Source organism: Trifolium pratense, linkage group LG7 (genome assembly GCF_020283565.1).
Source record: "Trifolium pratense cultivar HEN17-A07 linkage group LG7, ARS_RC_1.1, whole genome shotgun sequence".
Classification (NCBI taxonomy): domain Eukaryota; kingdom Viridiplantae; phylum Streptophyta; class Magnoliopsida; order Fabales; family Fabaceae; genus Trifolium; species Trifolium pratense.
In genome coordinates this window covers 48,518,917-48,522,550 of record NC_060065.1, presented here as the reverse complement: position 1 = coordinate 48,522,550, position 3,634 = coordinate 48,518,917, and the positions used below count along the sequence as shown (strand labels likewise).

The 3,634-nt window shown below is 35.2% G+C and overlaps 1 protein-coding gene across 1 annotated transcript; it reads left to right on the top strand.

Moving 5' to 3' along the window:
- Nucleotides 1–387: 387 nt before the first annotated feature.
- LOC123896542 (protein FAR1-RELATED SEQUENCE 5-like) lies at nt 388–3,313 on the top strand. Its single transcript, XM_045946918.1, has 2 exons — nt 388–1,293; nt 1,740–3,313. Exons 1-2 carry the CDS (start codon nt 408–410, stop codon nt 3,311–3,313), a joined length of 2,460 nt encoding a protein of 819 aa, XP_045802874.1. The 5' UTR covers nt 388–407.
- Nucleotides 3,314–3,634: the final 321 nt, after the last annotated feature.

The window sequence follows — 3,634 nt, the reverse complement described above, 5'->3', positions numbered from 1 at the left end:
GAGTATGGTATCACATTCTCTATGTTTGCAAGCTTCTATACAGGGCAATGAACTGCTGCTTTAGTCATTGGTGATGCATATTACTATTATTCAATTAATTGTAATGTTGATGAATTTTTGGGTTGTATGTCTTCATATTAGTGGATTAATTCTAATGTATCATTATCAGCATCATCATCATTATTGTCATCTGCTTTAAATTAAATGCAACCATTATTATTGGTAAATGGTTTCCAGATGTGCAACAGTACAACCATTAAGACTGTTCAATGGTTTAAAGAACAACGCTTGTGTATGTAAATGGTATTTTAAGTATACTATTGCATGCATGTTACTTTGCTTGGTGTTTTCAGTGGTTAATTTAATGTTAAATGATTGTCGTTTATAGGGTATTGTTTCTGTTTTCAATGGATTTGACATCAACTTCATCTGGAATTGCCCAAATGCCTGTTGTTGATAGTTCAGACACACTTGCTGATAGTTTGCAATGCTACTCTCCTACTAAAAAAGAAACTTGGGAGTATCTTGCTTTTAAATCGGTTGAAGAGGTTGAAAAATTTTATGGTGATTATGCACTTAAAAGTGGGTTTTCAATTCGGATTTTGTTGAAATCAAGAAACAATTCACAGAATCAGCGAACTGATAAAATACACTATCTACGATATGGATGTAACAAACAAGGTTACAAGAAAGGAAGTTTGCTTGATCCGAAGAACAAGCCAAAATCAGAGAGTCCGGTTGTGGTTGAATTTGAGAAAGTAAAAGAAAAACCTGAGGAAAGGGTTGGTTGTACAGCTGCCATATTTTTGAAGTTGGATGAAACTCTGAATGTCTTTAAGATATACAAATGGGATGTGCCCCATTGTCATCCGTTACATAAACCGGAACATGGATGTTACTTGAGATCATTCAGACAAGTCAATGAAGTGCAAGGACAGCTTGCTGTAATAAATTCGAAAGCCGGGATGTCGATGAGAACTTCTTATGAAGTCATGGGTCAGGGAGTTGGAGGAACAGATAACTTGCCTTTTCGATTTTCAGATTTAAAGAATTATCTGATGACAAATCGGCAAAAAGAGATGCTAGTTGGTGAGGCAACCGTGATTCAAGATTTTTTTAGAAATGAAGCTTTGTCGAAACCATCCTTTTATTATGATATTCAAGTTGATGCTGCGGAAGATATAGCTAGTATTTTTTGGGCAGATGGGATTATGCAGCTTGATTATGCCTTATTTGGTGATGTTATAAGCTTTGATACAACTTACCGAACCAATAATCAGTATCGCCCTTTAGGTTAGTTTTTTGAACTTCTATCAGGTTTTGAAATTACTGGTTTGATATCATTATGTTATGCACTGTGTTGCCATGAATAGTATAGGTAATTTGAACTTATTGAAACCATTTAGCCACAGTTATGGTTTCATTGTATAACATGTTTAAACCATTTGACCACTCTAATGGTTTCTAGCAGAATAACATATGAATAGTAGTTCCATCATTGTTTTCATCTAACCAAATTTGTACCTTATGAGATTTGTAGTCTTGTGATGTTATCAGAGGTGTTTTTCTTATATATTTCTTATAATTTCTAATGTAGGTCATTGGTAAACCATTTAGCCACAGTTATGGTTTCATTGTATAACATGTTTAAACCATTTGACCACTCTAATGGTTTTGCTATACTGTAACTTTGATATATGCTTTTTTTTTTTCTGATTTGGTTCATTTTTACATTTCAGCTGCATTCATGGGCTTTGACAATCATCGTACAAGTGTGTTATTTGGCGCTGCCCTGTTGTATGACGAGACTGCAGCAACTTTTGACTGGTTGTTTACAACATTTTTGAAATGTATGTCCAATAAAAAACCACAATCGATATACACGGATCAGGCGACTGCATTGTTAAAGTCAGTTCCAAATATTTTTGAAGGTGTTTTTCATGGACTTTGCTCATGGCATATGGCAGAGAATGCAAAGAAGAATCTCGGGTCTCGTGCAAATAGTGCTTTTTTTGATGAGTTGAATATTTTGATTTCACATGTTGAGACTGAATCAGATTTTGATTACAATTGGGATCAGATGATGAAAACCTGTTTTGATGGAAGGCCAACTGCAGACTTTAAGTGGCTTGTTCAAACTTACAGGAATCGTATGCATTGGTCTTCAGCTTGGGTCAAAAATCATTTTACTGCTGGTTTGAAAACAACTCAATTAAGTGAGTCCTTCAATGCCTTTCTCCGTCATTTTCTGCAGCCTGATCATTCACTTGTTATATTCTTCAATCATTTTAATATTATGGTCCAGAGAATGAGGGATAATCATACTGAGTTAGACTTTAAGGCTGCAAACACTAGAGCAAAAAACAATTATCCCAACAGTCAACTGATGCGGTCAGTTGTAAACAAATACACCCCAACTTGCTTTGCATTCATTCATAGGCAGTATGATTTTTCTTTCAAATACTTTTATGAAGAGGTCACACCCCAAGTTTCTGCAATTGATAAGGTTTTCAAAGTTTTTACAATTGTACATGTTGATGAACCTGAGGAAGTAGATGGTGTTAATTATGATGATGCTTGTAATGATGCGCCTTCAAACCGTGATGTTTTGGATGAAGAAGTTGCTGAAAACCTTTCCCCAAACTTTGAAAAGCATGATCGACTTGATGAACGGCTTGTGACAATTGATATTAGGGCCAAACGTATTAGCTGCACATGCCGTATGTTTGAGAACAGGGGTTTCTTGTGTCGACATATTTTCAAAATATTGGATTTTTTAGGTGGTTCTGTGCAATATCATGGTTTGAAGACAATACCTGCAGAATATGTGTTAAAGCGTTGGTGTAGAGATGTGCGTCAGTCTGTTAAATCTACTATCAATGTTGCCACTGAAGGAGCGACTCAAGCACAACGATATCAACAAATTTGTGCTGTTACAGTTAACCTTTGTACACGTGTTTGTGCAGATCCTGAGGCTTCTCAAATTTTTCTTAATGGTGTTCTTGAAGCTGGGAGAAAGGCAGAGGAGTTGCTTAATTCGAAAGGTATTCATATAGTTCAATCTTCCGTGACGCCACCTAAGTCATCTTCCGTTACGCCATCTAAGTCTTGCAATACAACAGCTGTCAGTGAAGCATCTGATGCTCAAAAGTCGACTGGTCCAAAGTTCAAAAAAAGACCAAATCCAATTAGATCAAAGAAACGACTTAAAAGTGATTATGAATTGGCTAGAGAACACCAGAAATTCCTTATACACCGGAAGAGAAAACAGAGAGGGGCTGAGGATTTAAAGGGGAAAGAGTCTGCTGATTGATATTTTTACATGTTATAATTTTGTATTAGACTTTGTTACAGAAGCATTAGACTTGTATTAATCGTACTTGGTCATTTCATGTTTTTTTGTTGGTATTATAATAACCATCGTCTATATTTTAACTACACTGAAACCATTAAGTACATCAAATGGTTCCCCAATATTATACAGCGAAACCATTGTTATTGCTAAATGGTTTCAATAACCATCGACTATATTTTATTGGAAACCATACTATAAGTTTATTGCTAAGAGATATTTGATTATTATGTTACTTTTAAATTTTATTGTTCAATGACATACTGTAAGTTACATCACAGC

Excerpts from the sequence above, each read along its gene's own strand:
- LOC123896542 (XM_045946918.1), top strand. The coding sequence starts at position 408 with ATGGATTTGACATCAACTTCATCTGGAATTGCCCAAATGCCTGTTGTT. Across the intron at positions 1,294-1,739 it reads TAATCAGTATCGCCCTTTAG|CTGCATTCATGGGCTTTGAC; the intron begins GTTAGTTTTTTG and ends TTTACATTTCAG.